Source organism: Scyliorhinus torazame, chromosome 7 (assembly GCF_047496885.1).
Source record: "Scyliorhinus torazame isolate Kashiwa2021f chromosome 7, sScyTor2.1, whole genome shotgun sequence".
In the NCBI taxonomy this organism is placed as follows: Eukaryota; Metazoa; Chordata; class Chondrichthyes; order Carcharhiniformes; family Scyliorhinidae; genus Scyliorhinus; species Scyliorhinus torazame.
This window is the reverse complement of record NC_092713.1, coordinates 24,019,913-24,038,497: the sequence shown is the minus strand read 5'-3', so window position 1 is coordinate 24,038,497 and position 18,585 is coordinate 24,019,913. Positions and strand designations below refer to the sequence as shown.

At 51.0% G+C, this 18,585-nt stretch overlaps 1 protein-coding gene across 1 annotated transcript in view; it reads left to right on the top strand.

Annotated features, from left to right (window-relative positions):
- The window catches only part of selenof (selenoprotein F), an 86,657-nt gene that overhangs the window by 58,433 nt on the left and 9,639 nt on the right, over positions 1-18,585 (top strand). Inside the window, exon 4 of the mRNA XM_072510444.1 lies at positions 11,403-11,452. Coding sequence (XP_072366545.1) covers positions 11,403-11,452 — 50 coding nt within the window. The remainder of the gene's footprint in view (positions 1-11,402; positions 11,453-18,585) is intronic.

Here is an 18,585-nt window from a genome sequence, read left to right as displayed (position 1 = left end):
GAATAGATCAGGTTCTCATGCACATCCCCGTTTCCACATCATTTGAAATGGGGAACCATTTGCATGCAATACACATTGCCATCATTCTGCCACACATCCCTTTTTGATGCTATTTTGGAATGGACAAGACCTCCTCTGAACAATCAAATTTCCTCAATTCTCCAGTATCCCGCTGACTAACTGTGTTAAAAGCTTTAATTAAGTCACATATCATATAGGTACTGTATTGATTTTTCTACTTGCACTTATGAGTTTGGATAGTACCAAAGATTGTGTCTGTGGTCACTCGGAGTGGCAGAACGGCACATTGTGATTGCAGATATGTCTTGTTTAATATATCCTGAAACAGGCAATAAAGAAAAATTTGACTTTGAATCTTCCTTGTTGTGCACTGAAATGCGATACCGCAATACTTAACCTCAGTCTGACTTCTCTCATTTTGGACTTAATATCTTGATGATGACTCCATCCTTTAAGTCCTGTGAAACCTATTTTTTTTAGACCGAGCAGTTAGTGCGCAGATTCGATATTCTACGTCCAAAATTGCCATCTATCTTTTTGCTGGTCTGTATCAACCTTTTGTCAGTTTCACTGTTTCCCCAATGATTGGTGGAACATTTAATATGTTAACATTGGCACCTTGCTGAACGTGATCCAGTGCTTCCTCAGCAATAGACAACCGTGTTGAGCTACTCTTTGGGAAAGTGCTTCTACCTATGGTTGACATGTTGGCTCTTAATCCATTATCAATGATCTATTATCTCCTCTTAATTGATACTATCATATTGGGATTCTTTTAATTCTGTTGAATCTTGAGATGATTGTTAGCAACTCCTCAACCTTAGCTTCCTACCAAGACCTACGTTTACCATAGTTTGATCTGAATTTCATGGCAAATATTTCTGTAACCTTCATCCAATTACGGTTGGCAAGTAGAGTTTGATGTGATCTCTTTCCATCGCCAGATGTGTTCATCATTCTCATTAAAACAATCGGTGTGCATATTATGCTCCCCAACTAGACCCCAACAGTGGCTAGGATACTGGACCAAAATCCTAATATTTTAGTATATTTTGTAAGACAGTGAGGAAAGAATACTTCGCTCCAGGAGCAATTGCACGAAGAAATAGGAATTTGGTATTTTAAAACACAACTTTATTGTGAACAAAATATTAAGTTCTTTAATATCACACCTGACAACATTATCCCTTAAACAGTACTACTAAATACAGTAAATACAATACCTTAATTGCTATCTCTATTCCCAATTAAAGAACAAGATGAAAATCCATCCTACATCCCCAATGGTACAGAGTAATGCTTGCTTTCCAGAACTGATTTGGTTAGAACTCCAGCAGATGCTGGCTCGATATCTTCAAAAAGCTGTTTCAACTGGCTTATTTCAGCTTCCCCCTTGTCCTCATACAAGTCTGCACTGCTTAAATACCTTTTTTTAACTATCCTACTGTAAGCGCAAAATACTTCACTTGTGCTCTAAAGAGTAGCCAGATCATAACTTAACTCAAAATCTTTCTCACAATGTCTGAATGTCTTAGCTCCACCCAGAAATGCCATAATCTCCCCAAACTGAAACAAATTAACTCCCCAGGCTGAAACCACATTAACTCCCCAGGGACTCTCCCCATGTCAAACAACCAGTGTATTAACCCTGTTTTACGATGGTCAATTTCACCTCTGGCTCCTAAAAGCTTTCTGGTCTTGGAAAACAAGATTCTTCTTTTTTTTTAAATGCAGTCAAAGCACACTCTTAACCCCAGGCTTTTAACCCTTAAATTGACACGTTTTTAATCCAATATATCCCAAATCCTGCATTTGTCACAGTGCACCGTGATTGTAACATTTTAATGAAATAGCTTGACTCGTGTATTAGCATTAAAATGAGAAGGCACAGTGCATATTAACTTTATTTTCCAATTCCTGAAATTTCTTCTTTTTTAAAAAATATTTTTTTAAATTCCCTACTGCGCTCCAGGAACCCTCTCCTTACCCTCGGGGTTTTGTTCGCCCACACAAACCCCATAATACTCCTACCTACTCTCTTGAAAAAGCCTTTGGTGATCACGATGGGGAGGCACTGGAACACAAACAAAAACCTCGGAAGGGCCACCATTTTTACCGACTGCACTCTACCCGCCAACGAGAGCGGCAACATGTCCCATCTTTTGAAGTCCACCTCCATTTGGTCCACCAACCTCATCAGATTCAGTTTGTGTAGGGCCCCCCAGCTCCTGGCTATCTGGATCCCTAGATACCGAAAACTCCCCTCCGCCCTCCTCAGCGGTAGGTCCCCTATCCCTCTTTCTTGGTCCCCTGCCTGTAGTACAAAAAGTTCGCTCTTCCCTACATTGAGCTTATAGCCAGAGAACTCCCCAAACTCACTCAAAGTCTGCATGACCTCCACCATCCCCTCCATTGGGTCCGCCACATATAGCAGCAGGCCGTCCGCGTATAGCGACACCCGATGCTCTTCCCCCCCCCCCCCCCCGCGGACCACCCCCCTCCATTTATTAGACTCCCTCAGTGATATGGCCAAGGGTTCGATCGCCAATGCAAACAACAGGGGGGGACAAAGGGCACCCCTGCCTCGTTCCTCGGTACAGCCGAATGTACTCCGACCTCCGCTGGTTCGTCACCACACTCGCCACTGGGGCGCTGTAAAGGAGCTTAACCCAGCCAATAAACCCTCCCCCGAACCCAAACCTACGCAACACCTCCCAGAGGTACTCCCACTCAACTCGGTCAAAGGCCTTTTCCGCGTCCATGGCTGCCACTATCTCCGCCTCTCCCTCCTCCGATGGCATCATTATCACGTTTAAGAGCCGCCGCACATTCGTATTTAATTGCCTGCCCTTTACAAATCCCGTCTGGTCCTCATGTATCACCCCCGGGACACAGTCCTCAATCCTCGTGGCCAGCACTTTTGCCAATAGCTTAGCGTCCACATTTAGGAGCAAAATCCACATTGCAGTGGGTCCTTGTCTCGCTTCAGGATCAAGGAAATTGTCGCCTCCGACATTGTCGGGGGCAGGGACCCCACCTCTCTTGCCTCGTTAAAGGTCCTCACTAGTAGTGGGGCCAACAGGTCTGCATACTTTCTATAGAACTCCACCGGGAACCCGTCCGGCCCCGGGGCCTTCCCCGCCTGCATGCTCCCCAAACCCTTACTCAACTCCTCCAACCCGATTGGTGCCCCCAAACCAGCCACCTCTTGCTCCTCCACCCTCGGGAACCGCAGTTGGTCCAGGAATCTTCCCATCCCCTCTTCTCCCCCTGGGGGCTGGGATCTGTACAGCTCTTCGTCGAAGGCCTTGAATACCTTATTTATTTCCGTTGCACTCTGGACCATGGCTCCCCCACCATCTTTGACTCCCCCTATTTCCCTCGCTGCCGCCCTCTTACGGAGTTGGTGTGCCAGCATCCGACTGGCCTTTTCCCCGTACTAGTAGGTCGCCCCCTGCGCCTGCCTCCACTGTGCCTCCGCCTTCCCCGTGGTCAACAGGTCAAACTCCGTCTGGAGCCGTCGCCTTTCCCCAAGTAATCTTTCCTCCGGGGCCTCTGCATATCACCTGTCCAGTCGCAAAATCTCCCCCACGAACCTCTCCCTTTCCCTGCCCTCTGACTTCTTCCTATGAGCCCTGATGGAGATTAGCTCTCCCTGATCACCGCCTTCAACGCCTCCCATACCACCCCCACTCGCACCTCCCCGTTGTCGTTGGCCTCCAAGTACCTTTCAATACACCCCCTTACCTTACCACACACCACCTCATCTGCCAACAGTCCCTCATCCAACCGCCACAGCGGGCGTTAGTCCCTCTCCTATCCCAGCCCCACTTCCACCCAGTGCGGGGCATGGTCCGAAACGGCTATGGCTGAATACTCCGTCCCCTCCACCCTCGGGATGAGCGCCCTGCCCAGCACAAAGAAGTCTATCCGGGAGTATGCCTTGTGCACGTGGGAGAAGAAAGAAAATTCCCTGGCCTGCGGTCTTGCGAACCTCCATGGGCCCACTCCCCCCATCTGGTCCATAAACCCCCTGAGCACCCTGGCCGCCGCCGGCCTCTTTACCATCCTTGATCTGGAGCGGTCTAGTGCTGGGTCCAGCACTGTGTTGAAGTCCCCTCCCATTATCAGTCCTCCTACCTCCAGGTCCGGGATGCACCCCAACATGCGCTTCATAAATCCAGCATCATCCCAGTTCGGGGCGTATACATTTACCAACACCACCCTCGTCCCTTGCAACCTACCACTCACCATCACATCTCCCTCCATTGTCCGCTACGATAGTCTTGGCCTCAAATGACACATGTTTTCCCATCAGAATTGCCACCCCTCTGTTTTTCGCGTCCAGTCCCGAGTGAAATACCTGCCCTACCCATCCCCTTCTTAACCTAACCTGGTCCGCCACCTTCGGGTGTGTCTCTTGGAGCATAGCCACGTCTACCTTCAGTCCCTTCAAGTACGTGAACACTTGAGCCCTCTTCACCGGTCCGTTCAGACCCCTCGCGTTCCACGTTATCAGCCGGATTGGAGGGGCTCTCACCCCCCCATGCCGACTAGCCATCTCCTTTTCTGGGCCAGTCCCGTGTCCGCGTCTCCCTCACCTCCGTCCCGGCCACCTCTTCTGTGTCCCGTCCCTTTCAACCAGTGCAGCAGCAACCCTGTTTTCCCCCCCCCCCCCCCCCGCTAGACCCCTGTCTAGCTTTTTTGCTCCCCCCATATCGCCCCTGTAAGTCAGCTGACTCCTGCTGACCCCGGCTTCCCCCGCCAACCCTTTGACCCCCTGTGTGGGAATCTCCCCATCAGTAAATGTTCCTACGCTTCCCCTCCCACCTTTCTTCCCGCGCGCGGGAGAAAAACCGCGCTTTCCAGAGCCTGCCCCGCGCCCCCCCCCCCCCCCGACGCAGCTTCTGTTGTGACTTTGTCTCTCGTCCCCAGCCCATATAAGATTCCCTGCGCGTGCTTGCCCCCCCTATATACAACCGCCATCATACTTCAACCCTCAAATACCCCCCACCCTCACAAACCCTCAATTAGAGTCCAACTTTTCAGTTAGTATAAAGGTCCACGCCTCTTCGGGCGTTTCGAAGTAGTGGTGTTGGCCGTTATATGTAACCCGCAGTCGCGCTGGCTGCAACATTCCAAATTTCACTCCTTTCCGATGCAGCACCGCTTTGCCCCGGTTGAAACCCGCTCTCCGCTTAGCGACCTCCGCGCTCCAGTCCAGGTATATTCTAATCTCAGCATTTTCCCACTTGCTGCTCCGCTCCTTCTTGGCCCATTTCAGGACCCTCTCTCTATCTGTGAACCGTTGAAGTCTCACCACCATCGCCCTTGGCGGCTCGTTTGCTTTGGGCTTCCTCGCCAGCATACGGTGCGCCCCTTCCAGCTCCAGCAACCCCGGGGGGGGGGCCTCCGCGCCAATCAGCGCCCCGATCATCGTGCCCGCATATGCCGCGGCGTCGGCCCCCTCCACTCCTCAAATTGTTTCTCCTCGACCTGTTCTCCAGGTCTTCGAGTCGTCGTCCCCCCCCCCCCCCCCCCCCCTCCCCCCGGGTTGCTGCTGCCATTGACAAATGTCTACCGTTCTGCCAGGAAGTCTAAGAACGGTTGCCACCGCCTAAAGAACCCTTGTACCGACCCCTCAAGGCGAATTTCACCCTCTCCAACTTAATAACCCTGCCATATCGTTGATCCAGGATTCCACGCTTGGGGGCCTCGCATCCTTCCACTGAAGAAGAATCCTTCGCCGGGCTACCAGGGACGCAAAGGACAGAATTCCGGCCTCTTTCGCCTCCTGCACTCCCGGCTCCTCTGCCACCCCAAATATTGCGAGCCCCCAGCCTGGCTTCACCCTGGATCCTACCACCCTCGACACCGTCCTCGCTACTCCCTTCCAAAATTCCTCCAGTGCTGGGCATGCCCAGAACATATGGGTGTGGTTTGCTGGGCTCCCTGAGCACCTAACACACCTGTCCTCGCCTCCAGAAAACCGACTCACCCTTGTCCCGGTCATGTGTGCCCTGTGCAGCACCTTAAACTGTATGAGGCTGAGCCTCGTGCACGATGAGGAAGAATTCACCCTCCCCAGGGCGTCTGCCCACGTCCCTTTCTCAATTTCCTCTCCCAATTCCTCCTCCCACTTAACTTTTACCTCCACCACCAAGGCCTCCTCCTCCTCCTGCATCACCTGGTAAGTTTCCGAGATCTTCCCCACTCCCATCCACCACCCCGAGAGCACCCTGTCCTATACTGTGTGTGGCCGTAGTCGCGGGAATTCCGCCACCTGCCGTCTGGCAAACGCCCTTACCTGTAAGTACCTGAAGGTGTTCCCGGGGGGAGCCCGTACTTCTCCTCCAGCTCACCCAGGCTCGCGAACTTCCCATCCACAAACAGGTCCCCCAACTTTCGTATCCCTGCCCTGTGCCACCCGCAAACCCTCCACCTGTTCTTCCTGGGGCGAACCGGTGGTTCCCCCGTAATGGGATCCCTGCCGAGGCCCCCATTTCCCCCTGTGCCGCCTCCACTGTCCCCAAATTTTGAGGGCAGCCACCACCACCGGGCTCGTGGTATGCCTCCTTGGAGGGAGCGGCAGCGGCGCCGTTGCCAGCGCCCCCAGACTCGTACCCACACAAGATGCCGTCTCCAGCCTCTTCCATGCGGCCCCCTCCCCCCCCATCACCCACTTGCACACCATCGTCGCATTGGCGGCCCAGTAGTACCCACAGAGGTTGGGCAGCGCCAGCCCCCCCCCCTATCTCTACTCCACTCAAAGAACACCCTTCTCACCCTCTGAGTCCCTCGCGCCCACACAAACCCCATTATACTCCTGTTAACCCGCCTGAAAAAAGCCTTTGGGATAAACCCGGGGAGGCACTGGAACAGGAACAAAAACCTTGGGAGCACGGTTATTTTGATTGACTGCACCCGACCCGCCAAGGACAGCAGCAACGTGTCCCACCTCTTGAACTCCTCCTCCATTTGCTCCACCAGCCTTGTATAATTAAGCCTATGCAGGGCCCCTCCGCTCCTGGCCACCTGGACTCCCAGATACCTGAAGCTCCTCTCCGCCTTTTTTAGTGGGAGCTTGCCAATCCCCCTCTCGTGGTCCCCTGGATGAACTACAAACAGCTCGCTCTTCCCCATGTTGAGCTTGTACCCCGAAAAGTCCCCGAATTCCCTAAGAATCCTCATTATCTCCGGCACTCCTCCCACCGGGTCCGCCAAATACAGCAGCAGGTCGTCCGCATAAAGTGACGCCCTATGCTCCTCCCCACCCCGCACCAACCCCCTCCAGTTCCTTGACTCCCTCAGTGCCATAGCCAGGGGTTCAATCGCCAGTGCGAAGAGCAGGGGGGATAGGGGACACCCCTGTCTCGTCCCTCGGTGCAACCGAAAGTACTCGGACCTCCTCCTGTTTGTGGCCACACTCGCCATCTGGACCTCATACAACAGCCTAACCCACCTGACAAACCCCAAACCCGAGCCTCTTCAGCACCTCCCACAGGTTACCCCCACTCGACCCTATCAAAGGCTTTCTCAGCGTCCATCGCCACCACTATCTCCGCCTCCCCCTCCCTCGCCGGCATCATGATAACGTTCAAAAGCCTCCGCACATTCGCGTTCAACTGCCTCCCCTTCACAAACCCCGTCTGGTCTTCATGGATGATCAGCGGCACACAATCCTCGTGGCTAAGACCTTCACCAGCACCTTTGCAATCTACATTTCGCAAGGAAATCGGTCTGTAAGACCCACACTGCAGGGGATCCTTGTCCCGCTTCAGGATCAAGGAGATCAGTGCCCGGGACATCGTCGGGGGCAAAGCCCCCCCCCTCCCTTGCCTCATTGAAGGTCCTAACTAACAGCGGGCCCAACAGGTCCATATATCTTTTATAGAATTCGACCGGGAAACCATCCGGTCCCGGTGCCTTCCCCACCTGCATGCTTCCTATCCCTTTGATCAGCTCCTCCAGCCCAATCGGGGCCCCCAATCCCGTCACCAGTCCCTCTTCCATCTTTGGAAACCTCAATTGGTCCAGGAAGCGGCCCATCCCTCCCTCCTCCCGTGGGGGCTCGGATCGGTACAATTCCTCGTAGAAATCCCTGAAGACCCCATTGATGCCAGCTCCACTCCGCACCACACACTTTCTTCCCCCCCCCCCCCTTCCTCTGTCCTTAACTCCCCCGATCTCCCTAGCTGCGTCCCGCTTCCGCAGTTGATGCGCCAGCATCCGGCTTGCCTTTTCCCCATACTCGTAAATCCCTGCTGGTCACCAGGTCGAATTCGGCCTGGAGGCTACGCCTCTTCCTCAACAATCCTTCCTCGGGCTCCTCCCCATACCTCCTGTCCACCCTCACCATCTCCCCCACCAGCCTCTTCCCCTCCCCCTGCTCCTTGTGGGCCCTAATTGAGATCAGCTCTCCCCTCACCACCGCCTTCAGTGCCTCCCATACCATCCCCACTCAGACCTCCCCGTTGTCGTTGGTCTCCAGGTACCCCTCTATACTTCCTCGGACCCGCGCGCTCACCTCCTCGTCCGCCAACAGCCCCACCTCCAAGCGCCACAGCGGGCGCTGGTCCCTCTCCTCCCCCATCTCCAAGTCCACCCGATGCGGGGCGTGGTCCGAAATGGCTATTGCCGAATACTCAGTATCCTCTCGCTATCAGCGCCCTACTCGATGAAAAAGTCGATTCGGGAATAAGCCTTATGGACATGTGAGAAGAATGAAACACCTGACCTACCCACCCTTTCCTCAATCTTACCTGGTCTGCCACCTTCAGGTGTGTCTCCTGAAGCATAACCACATCCGCCTTGAGCCCCTTCAGGTGCGCGAACATGTGGGCCCGCTTAACCGGCCCATTCAGTCCCCTTACATTCCAGGTTATCAGCCGGATTAGGGGGCTACCCGCCCCCCTCCCCCGCTGACTAGCCATGACCCCTCCTCGGCCAGCCACGCGCCCGCACCCCACACCTGGCCCGTTCCCCACAGCGGCATACCCCCGTCTCGACGACCCCCCCCCCCCCCCCCACTCGCTCCAGCGTCTCCTTGACCATAGCAGCAGCAACTCGACCCCCCCGGGCTAGGACCCATCCTAGCTGATTTACTCCCCCCATTGCACTTCCGCAAGTCAGCTGACTCCTGCTGACCCCGGCCACTCCCGCCTCTCCTTCAACTCCTCTCATTGTGTGGCACATCCTCCTCTCCCGTCCCCATCCATAGGCTCTCCCCCTCCTGTTCTAAGCGCGGGAAACAATCCTCGCTTCCCCGCCCCCTCCAGTCTTCAGCGCGGGAAAAAGCCCGCGCTTTCCACCTACCAGGCCCTGCCACCTCTGACACAGCTCCTTTTACAGGCCCGGTCCCCTCACCCCTGACTCGGGCCTCCAAGAGCCCCCCCCGACCAACCCAACCAAAACAGTGCCCAACCCGCCCCAGCCACCCTCACCGACCCAAAAGAGAAAAAACACAAAGAAAAAGAAACCCGGAGCAATACAAAGGCGCCCCCCCCCCCCTCGAAATAAAGATAAACATAGCATATCAACCGTAGTCCCCAATCGCCCATCCCGACCCTCAATGTGTGTCCAACTTCTCGGCCTGAACAAAGGCCCACGCCTCCTCCGGAGATTCAAAATAATGGTGCCGGTCCTTGTAGGTAACCCACAATCGCGCCGGCTGGAACATGCCAAACTTCACCCCCTTCCTGTGCAGCACCGCCTTCGCTCGATTGTACCCGGCCCTCCTCTTCGCCACCTCCGCACTCCAGTTCTGATATATCCGAACCTCTGCGTTCTCCCACTTGCTGCTCCTCTCCTTCTTGGCCCACCTGAGCACACACTCCCGATCGACGAACCGATGGAACCTCACAAGCACCGCCCGCGGAGGCTCGTTAGCCTTGGGCCTCCTCGCCAGCACTCTATGGGCCCCTTCCAGCTCCAGGGGCCCCTGGAAGGACCCTGCTCCCATCAGCGAGTTCAACATGGTGACCACATAGGCCCCCACGTCCGGCCCCTCCAGCCCCTCCGGGAGGCCCAGAATCCGCAGAGTCTTCCGCCTCGACTGATTCTCCATCTCCTCGAACCGCTCCTGCCATTTCTTGTGGAGCACCTCGTGCGCCTCCACCTTTACCACCAGGCCTCAGATCTCGTCCTCATTGTCAGAGATCTTTTGTCGAGCCTCGCGGATCGCCACTCCCTGGGCCATCTGTGTCTCCAGCAGCTTATCAATAGACGCCTTCATCGGCTCTAGCAGGTCCTTTTTAATCTCTCTGAGGCAGCGCTGGATACCCTCCTGCTGATCTTCCGCCCACTGCATCCACGCTGCCTGGTCTCTGCCCGCCGCCATTTTGTTCTTCCCTCTCACCTTCTTCGGGTCCACCACCACCTTTTTAGTCGCCCTGCTCCTGGTAAAAGCCATATATTATCGGGGAATTGTTGTAATCTCCTTCCCACACTTTGAAAAGTCGAAAAAGTGCTGTTGGGGGCCCTGAAAAGAGCCCAAAAGTCCGTTTTTGAAGGAGCCGCCGAATGTGCGACTTAGCTCCGCATAGCCGCAACCGGAAGTCGTTTTGCATTCTATCTTAGATTCACGCACTTTATCCTGCAATATATATCACAAGATAGCTATAAATAAGAAACGCAGTTGATGCATCATGGAAGATCATGACTCAGTTTATTAGAATGGGAAATTAGTCTCATGTCTTTACACTATATTACTTTCAACACTGGAATATTTCCCATAAGTAGCCTTGCAATTTTGTCTTGCTTCCAAACTGTATGGGTGAATAGTTGGACGTCGAACAAGTCCAACAACTGGAGTTTAGTTGAGTTTAAATGTCGCTGGTGAACCAATGGGGGTTCTCTTATCTTAAATTGACCGAGAAAATTGGCATAGCCCCACCCCCACTTAGTTACTTCCTCAAAACTTGTCTTTTGTGTTGAGTGGAGATGCTGTTTGCTTGTGCAATGCCAGGAGTATTATGCCTTTGAATGTGAGTACCAGTTAAAATGATGAATGTTTCTAAATTTGATGCGTATGATTTGTGAGTACCCTCATGAAGTTGGGTATTTTGCATTCTGCAAGCAACCTGAACCATCCACACGTTAATTAGCTTGCCACACTTGAATTATGTGACAAACAGAACTGAGTTTTGTGCAGTCGAGGAAGAAAATGGCCCAAAATACTTGATATGGTTTGAATTGTATTGTGCAACTGCTGTTGTATGCTATTGAGAAGCAATAATTTAAGTGTAACAATATGTTACAAACTTGCAATAAAATTATTAAATGTTTGATTTTGTGTAATATGGTAAACTAACTCTGTTTTTTTTAAAGCTTTTGTCCACAAAGTTTCCTAAATATATATATTTTTAAAATACATTTTCCAGCTTTTGTCAGAGGTGATAAGCCCAAGATGTTCAAGGGTCTGCAGATCAAGGTACATTTTTTTTCAATTGAAATTTTTACAGATAAGACAGTAACTTTTAAATATGCCTTGCTATAATTGTCATAGGGGGTGCCACAACAATGTTCTGATGTGGTATTTATCATTCAATTAAGTCTGGTTCCTACCGGTCCTTAATCCAAGTAGGGTGAATGCCCATTCATCTTTGTTTAAGCTCGGCAGTGTGGCTGCTGTTGACATTTTCACAGGATTTGTATTAACTTCATTGTTAATACCTAATTAGCAAGTGGAGACTGGTCTGGGTAAACCTCATCAACAAAGAGGGGAATTGAGCGTCATTCTGAATTCCTCTCCAACTTGATAATACTGTACCATCACTGTTCATGTGTTTTGATTCCTTACAATGAATTGTTTATTTCCATTGCTGATTTTTCACTTTTCAGTAACAGTTGCAATTTTAAGCTTTTGGAAAAAGTTGTGAATAAATGCCTAACATGTCAAGACGTCCAGTAGGAGTATGCACAAAAGTCAGCTTTATCCTCTGTAATTCTCACTTCTCCAGAGCCTTGAGAAGGTCAAAAACGTTGAAATGTGACCCAATTAAAATGTAATATTAAGACAATAAGATGCTGACTTGTATATGAACTAGTGCAGTTACTGTCCTGACTTGAAACTATATCATCAATCCTTCATTGTTGTTGCATTGAAATCCTGGAATTTCATTCCTAACGACACTGTGGATGTACCTGCACCAGATGGTCTGCAACGGTTCAAGGTGGTGGCTCACCATCACCTACTCAAAGGCAATTAAGAATGGGTGACAAATACTGGCCTTGCCAATGACATGAGAGAATTCAGAAGAATGAATGCAAGAAATTAGGCTGATAGTGGGAAACTGCATGGCCCCTGCAGAGCCCCTTAACTCCTGCTTTAACTTCTCTAATCGCAGGAAGTCGTACAGGTCACCCAACCAAGCTGCTACCCCCGGTGGCGCTGCCGACCACCACTCCAGCAAAATCCGCCGCCGTGCAATCAGAGAGGCGAAGGCCACGGCATTGGCCTTCCTCCTCTCCATGAGCTCTGGCTTCTCTGAAACCCCAAATATCTCCACCAAAGGATCCACCTCCTCCTCCACTATCCTGGCTAAGACCGCGAACACCCCCAACCAGAATCTTCCCAATTTCTCGCAACCCCAAGACATGTGCGCCCACACCTCTCACACTCATCTGCTACCCCCTGAAAGAACCCACTCATTCTCGCCCAAGTCATATGCACCCTGTGCACCACCTTAATTGTATCAGGCTCATCCTTGCACATTAGGGGTCCAGTTTACCCGCTCATCCTTGCACATTAGGGGTCCAGTTTACCCTACGCAGTGCCTCACTCCATACTCTCCAATTGATCTCCTTCCCAACTCCGCTTCCCATTTCTCCTTGATCTTCACCACATGTTCGCCTCCCTGCTCCCCCAGCCATTTGTATATATCCCCAATTCCAGTTATAAACTTGAGTGCTGGTTTTTAATATTGATTTTTTTTTTCCAGACCATGGCCAATCTTTTAATCAAGATAATGCAACCATAATATCATTTAAGTTATGGCGCAGTGGATAGCACTGCTGTCTCACGGCGCTGAGAGCCCGGGTTCAATCCAGGCCCCGGGTCACTGACCGTGTTGAGTTTGCACATTCTCCCCATGTCTGTGTGGTCTCACCCCCACAACCCAAAAATGAGGAGTGTAGATGAATTGGCCACGCTAAATTATCCCTTAATTTAAAAATAAAATAATTGGATATTCTAAATTTTAAATATATATATATATATATTATATATATATTATATATATATATATATATATATATAATATATATATATATATATATATATATATATATATATATATATATATATAATTTAAGTTAGTTATGATCTGGAATAGTCCAGTGCTGTAATTCAGTCATTGTTGTCCAAAGATGTCATTGCTTGCCATTTCTTCTGTCCTTTCTGGATTACTTCCCGAACACTCTAGTTTTACATTTTTCTGAGATCCCTAAGCACAAGATGATTTCCTGTTGTCACAACACGAAGTTCAGTCATCTTGCTAAAAATTCTCCAGGTTAACCTTATCCTTCACCGCATTCCTTTCCTTATCTGTCTGGTGGTTTCCAATCCTTCAGCTTGCTTTATTTATACATGTCCCCCTGCCATACTCGTCTAATGTCTCCTACTGCCCTATTCGCTGCCTCTGCAGTGGAAACGAAACCATAGAGGCCAGAAATGGAACAGAGGTTGAAGCATATACTTGCAGCTCCTTGACAGCAAGTTTACCTGTGAGAAATGCTAAGAAAATGACAAATTGGATTCCTTATTTTTAAAAAGCAGCTAGATCATAAATTTTAACAAAATATAATTTAAGCAACTCTCTATAGGAAATACATTGGAGCCATAGGAAAGTGTCAATATAAATTTACTGCGTAGTGATAGTAAAAGAATATTGTGATTGGAGATTTCTAAATTTAGGACTGCGCAGAGAAGCTTGAAGAAAAGGATACAAAGATTTAATATTTTAAATAGTGAAAGATTACTACCAGAAAATCAGTAACAAGAAGACATAAATTTGAAATTGCTACTGCATTACTGTAGTAGAAGATGGTGAGATAATTACATGAAGAAATGAATTAAAGGAAATTAGAAAAAGTCTGAGAATAGGATTGGAATAAACAGAATCATAGAATTTACAGAGCAGAAGGAGGCCATTCGCCCCATCGAGTCTACACCGGCCCTTGGAAAGAGCACCCTACCTAAGCCCATCCATCCACCCTATCCCCACACTACCCTATCCCCACACTACCCTATCCCCAAACCTCCATCCTATCCCCGTAACCTCACCTAACCTTTGTTGGACTAAGGGCAATTTAGCACAGCCAACCCACCTAATCCTGCACATCTTTGGACTGTGGGAGGAAACCGGAGCACCCGGAGGAAACCCACGCAGACATGGGGAGAATGTGCAGTCTCCGCACAGACAGTGACCCAAGCCAGAAATCGAACCTGGGACCCTGGAGCTGTGAAGCAACTGTGCTACCCCAAATCCTTATCATATGAATTCAGCACAGGCATGGAATGGCTGCATGAAAGGGTAATTTGTGCAATTGCTCGCCATGCAATTGAAATATTTCCTTGAGCAAGTGTGCAAGATTAAGACATTGCGTGAGGTAGCCTTAAGGCAAAGAGGCAGTGGTAGCAGAAAGAAAGGGCTAAAGTGTCCTGGAAGAGGATTCAGCCTCATGATGGAAAATCTTTTGCAAAACAGCCCCTTACTTGGGGATTAAGCAGTTGGTGGCAAGAAGCCCCACATGGTACTGAGTTTGTATTTTCTGGTACATCAAATAAATTGAGACATTGTAAGCTCGCCCTGTTCTTTTTCTGTTAAGGGTAGATGACTTCCTTGTAACTGAGTGCAGAAACTGGATGGTGGGATTTAATCCAACCAATTTGCTGTAAAATTCTTCTTTGGGTTAACTTTCTCTAATCTGCAGTACGCATGGGCATATAATGCTACTGTTCTTAATTGACAATTTCTCTCTTGAGGCCACTGGATAGTTTTTTTTTTAAATAAATATTTTATTGAGGTATTTTTGGTATTGTAACAACAACAAAATAAACAATGTACATGAAACTATAAACATAGTGCAAAAGCCGTCTCCCTCCCTTACAGGTCCCACCTTTATTAACCCACTACTCTGAGCTAAACTAACCACCCCCCCCCCCCCCCCTTCTGCTGACGATTTTCCGCGAAGAAGTCGACGAATGGTTGCCACCTCCGGGCGAACCCTAACAGTGACCCTCTCAAGGCAAACTTGATTTTCTCCAAACAGAGAAAGCTAGCCATGTCCGATAGCCAGGTCTCTGACTTCGGGGCTTTGAGTCCCTCCAAGCTAATAGTATCCGTCTCCGGGCTACCAGGGAAGCAAAGGCGAGAACGTCTGCCTCTTTCTCCTCCTGGATTCCCGGGCCTTCCGACACCCCGAAAATCGCCATCCCTGGACTCCGTGCCACCCTTGTTTTTAACACCGTGAACCTGACAGCTGCAAACCCCTGCCAAAATCCCCTAAGCTTCGGACATGCCCAGAACATGTGGACATGGTTCGCTGATCCTCCCGCACATTTTGCACACCTGTCTTCCACCCCAAAGAATCTGCTCATCCGGGCCACTGTCATGTGAGCCTGATGAACGACCTTGAATTGTATCAGGCTGAGCCTGGCACATGTTGCGGACGCGTTGACTCTACTCAACGCGTCCGCCCATAGACCATCCTCTAGCTCCCCTCCCAGCTCCTCTTCCCACTTGCGCTTCAGCTCCTCGGTCTGCGTCTCCTCTGACCCCATAAGTTCCTTGTAAATGTCAAGGACACTCCCTTCTCCTACCCACCCTCTGGAAACAACCCGGTCCTGAATCCCCCTTAGTGGTAGGAGCGGGAAGGTTGATACCTCTTTACGTAGGAAGTCCCGCACCTGCAGATACCTGAATTTGTTTCCACTCGCCAACCCAAACTTCTCCTCCAGCGCCCTCCTATTCGGAAAGCTCCCCTCTATAAACATATCCCCCATCCTCTCAATCCCTGCTCTCCGCCATATCCAGAACCCCCCATCCATACTTCCCAGGGCAAACCGGTGATTATTACAGATTGGGGACAAGACCGATGCTCCCTCTGCTCCCACATGTCTCCTCCATTGCCCCCAGACTCGAGGCTGCCACCACCACGGGGCTGGTGGAGTACCGTGCCGGCGGGAATGGCAGAGGCGCAGTTGCCAACGCCCCAGACTGGTCCCCTTGCATGAGTCCACCTCTATACACTCCCATGCCGACCCCTCCCCCACCACCCACTTCCTGATCATGGCTATAATTTGCCGCCCAGTATTAGTTACTAAAGTTTGGCAGCGCCAGCCCGCCCTCTCCCCGACTCCGTTCAAGCATTACCTTCCTTACTCGCGGGTTATTGCCCACCCTGACGAAGCCAATGATCACTCTGTTGACCCGTTTAAAAAAGGACCGCTGAATAAAGATGGGGAGACACTGAAATACAAAAAGGAATCTCGGGAGGACCGTCATCTTCACCGTCTGCACCCTCCCAGCCAGTGACAACGGAAGCACGCCCCACCTCCGAAAATCGTCCTTCATTTGGTCTACGAGCTGGGCCAGATTTAATTTATGCAGCCGGTTCCATTCCCGCTCCACTTGAATGCCTTGGTACTTAAAGCTTCCCCCTACTAATCTAAACGGCAGCTCCCCCAATCGCCTCTCCTGTCCCCTCACCTGGACCGCAAACATCTCACTTTTCCCCATATTTAGCTTATACCCCGAAAACCGGCCAAATTCCCCTAGAATCCTCATGATTTCCTCCATCCCCTCTATTGGTCCGATACATACAGAAGCAGGCCGTCTGCATAGAGCAAGACTCTGTGCGGCCCCCCCCCCCCCCCCCCCCCCCCCCCGGACCAGCCCCTTGAGGCTCTTGGAGCAATTGCCAACGGCTCTATAGCTAGCGCGAACAACAGTGGGGAGAGGGGGCATCCCTGTCTTGTCCCCCAGTGCAGTCTAAAATAGTCCGATGTTGTCCTATTCGTCCATACGTTTGTCACAGGAGCCTGATGCAGCAACCTGACCCAGTCAATAAAGCCCCGGCCAAATCTGAACCGTCCCAGTACTCCCACAGATAATCCCATTCTACCTGATCAAAAGCCTTTTCTGCATCCATTTCGATCACTACCTCCACCTCCCTACCTTCCAGGGGCATCACGATCACGTTTAACAACCTTCTTACATTGGCCACCAACTGCCTACCCTTAACAAACCCCGTCTGGTCTTCCCCAATAACATCCGGAACACAATCCTCAATCCTGGAGGACAAAATTTTGGCCAGCAATTTGGCATCCACATTCAACAGGGATATCGACCTGTAGGACCCACACAGCTCCGGGTTCTTGTCCTGCTTCAGAATCAGCGAAATCGTGGCCTGTGACGTCGTTGGGGGCAGCACCCCTTTTCCCTTGCCTCATTGAACATCCTCATCAACACCGGCCCCAATATCCCAGAGAACATTTTATAAAACTCCACTGGGTACCCATCCGGTCCCGGGGCTTTACCCGACTGCATGGCCTTCAGACCCTCCACTATCTCTTCCAACCCGGTCGAGGGCCCCAGCCCTTCTACCAGCTCCCCGTCCACCTTTGGAAAATTCAGTCCCTCCAAGAAGTGCCTCATCTCCTCCGGCCCCGTAGGGGGTTCCGACCTGTACAGCCTACTGTAGAAATCCCTAAATGCCTTATTCACCCCTGTGAATCTCCAACCAGATTCCCATCTCTGTCATTTACTTTCCCTATCTCCCTAGCTGCCTCCATCTTTCTAAGCTGCTGTGCAAGCATTCTGCTGGCCTTCTCTCCATGCTCCTAGATCGCCCCCCTCGCCTTTCTCAGCTGCTCCACCGCCCTCCCTGTGGTTAACAAGCCGAACTCCGCCTGTAGCCTCTGCTGCTCCCTTAAAAGCCCTGTCTCTGGGGTCTCCGCATACCTCCTATCGATCTGTAGTATCTCCTTTACCAGTCGGTCTGTCCCTGCCCTGTCCACCTTCTCCCTATGGACCCGGATCGAGATCAGCTCCCCTCTGACCACCGCCTTCAGTGCATCCCAGAACACCGCTGCTGAAATTTCCCCCGTGTCGTTGACCTGCAGGTAGTTCTGAATACATTTCCTCAGCCACTCACACACCCCTTTGTCAGCCAAAAGTCCCACATCTAACCTCCATTGCGGGCGCTGATTACTGTCTTTACTAACCTGCAAGTCAACCCTGAGCGGGACATGGTCTGTGATTGTGATCGCCCAGTACCCCGTGTCCTCCACCCCTGCCAGTAAGACACTGCTCAAAATAAAGAAATCAATCCGGGAGTACACTTTATGCACGTGTGAGTAGAAGGAGAACTCCTTCACCCTCGGCTGCCCAAATCTCCATGGATCCACCACCCCCCCCCCAATCCTGCTCCATGAACCCTTTTAGTTCCTTTGCCATTGCTGGCACCCTGCCCGTTTTTGAGCTTGACCAGTCCAAGCCATGGTCAATAACTGTTGAAGTCCCCTCTTATGACGAACCTGTGCGAGTCCAGGTCCGGTAT